The 401-nt window shown below is 39.7% G+C and overlaps 1 protein-coding gene across 1 annotated transcript; it reads left to right on the top strand.

The window, feature by feature from the left end:
• Positions 1 to 24: 24 nt before the first annotated feature.
• LOC106322348 (E3 ubiquitin-protein ligase RGLG2-like) lies at positions 25 to 395 on the top strand (the record flags this gene model as incomplete). The annotated part of the gene is made up of 2 exons (XM_013760407.1): positions 25 to 300; positions 379 to 395. Coding segments are annotated over exons 1-2 (289 nt in total), but the record flags the coding sequence as incomplete, so codon positions are not given.
• Positions 396 to 401: the final 6 nt, after the last annotated feature.

The raw sequence follows: 401 nt of genomic DNA, 5'->3' as shown, positions 1-401 counted from the left end.
CTGAAGTTCTTCTCACATTTCAGCTCATATGCCGATTGTTTTAGTAAGTGTTGGAGACGGGCCATGGGCAGACATGAGGAAGATGGGTGACCTTATCCCTAAGCGTGTCGATCTTTCAGGTATCATCTCATCTCCAATTTCAGTTCCATTTGTATCCTTTTTTGATCTTGATCTGCTCTCTGCAAAGTTTCTGAATTTCACAGAGATCATGAGAGAGGGACCATCAGAGTTAGCCAAAGAAAGGGAATTTTCTCTTACTGATCTAATTTGTGATTCAGATGAAGAATGGATCCGAGGAGGGTAAAGATGTTTTCATCATTCACTTCCAACTAAAAATTTATTAACAGTTCAATGAACACTTTCTGTTTTATGTTGCAGGGCAGATGAGGATGTACGCATTT

This window comes from Brassica oleracea, unplaced genomic scaffold (assembly GCF_000695525.1).
Source record: "Brassica oleracea var. oleracea cultivar TO1000 unplaced genomic scaffold, BOL UnpScaffold16848, whole genome shotgun sequence".
NCBI classification, from domain to species: domain Eukaryota; kingdom Viridiplantae; phylum Streptophyta; class Magnoliopsida; order Brassicales; family Brassicaceae; genus Brassica; species Brassica oleracea.
This window is presented reverse-complemented; position numbering and strand designations above follow the sequence as displayed.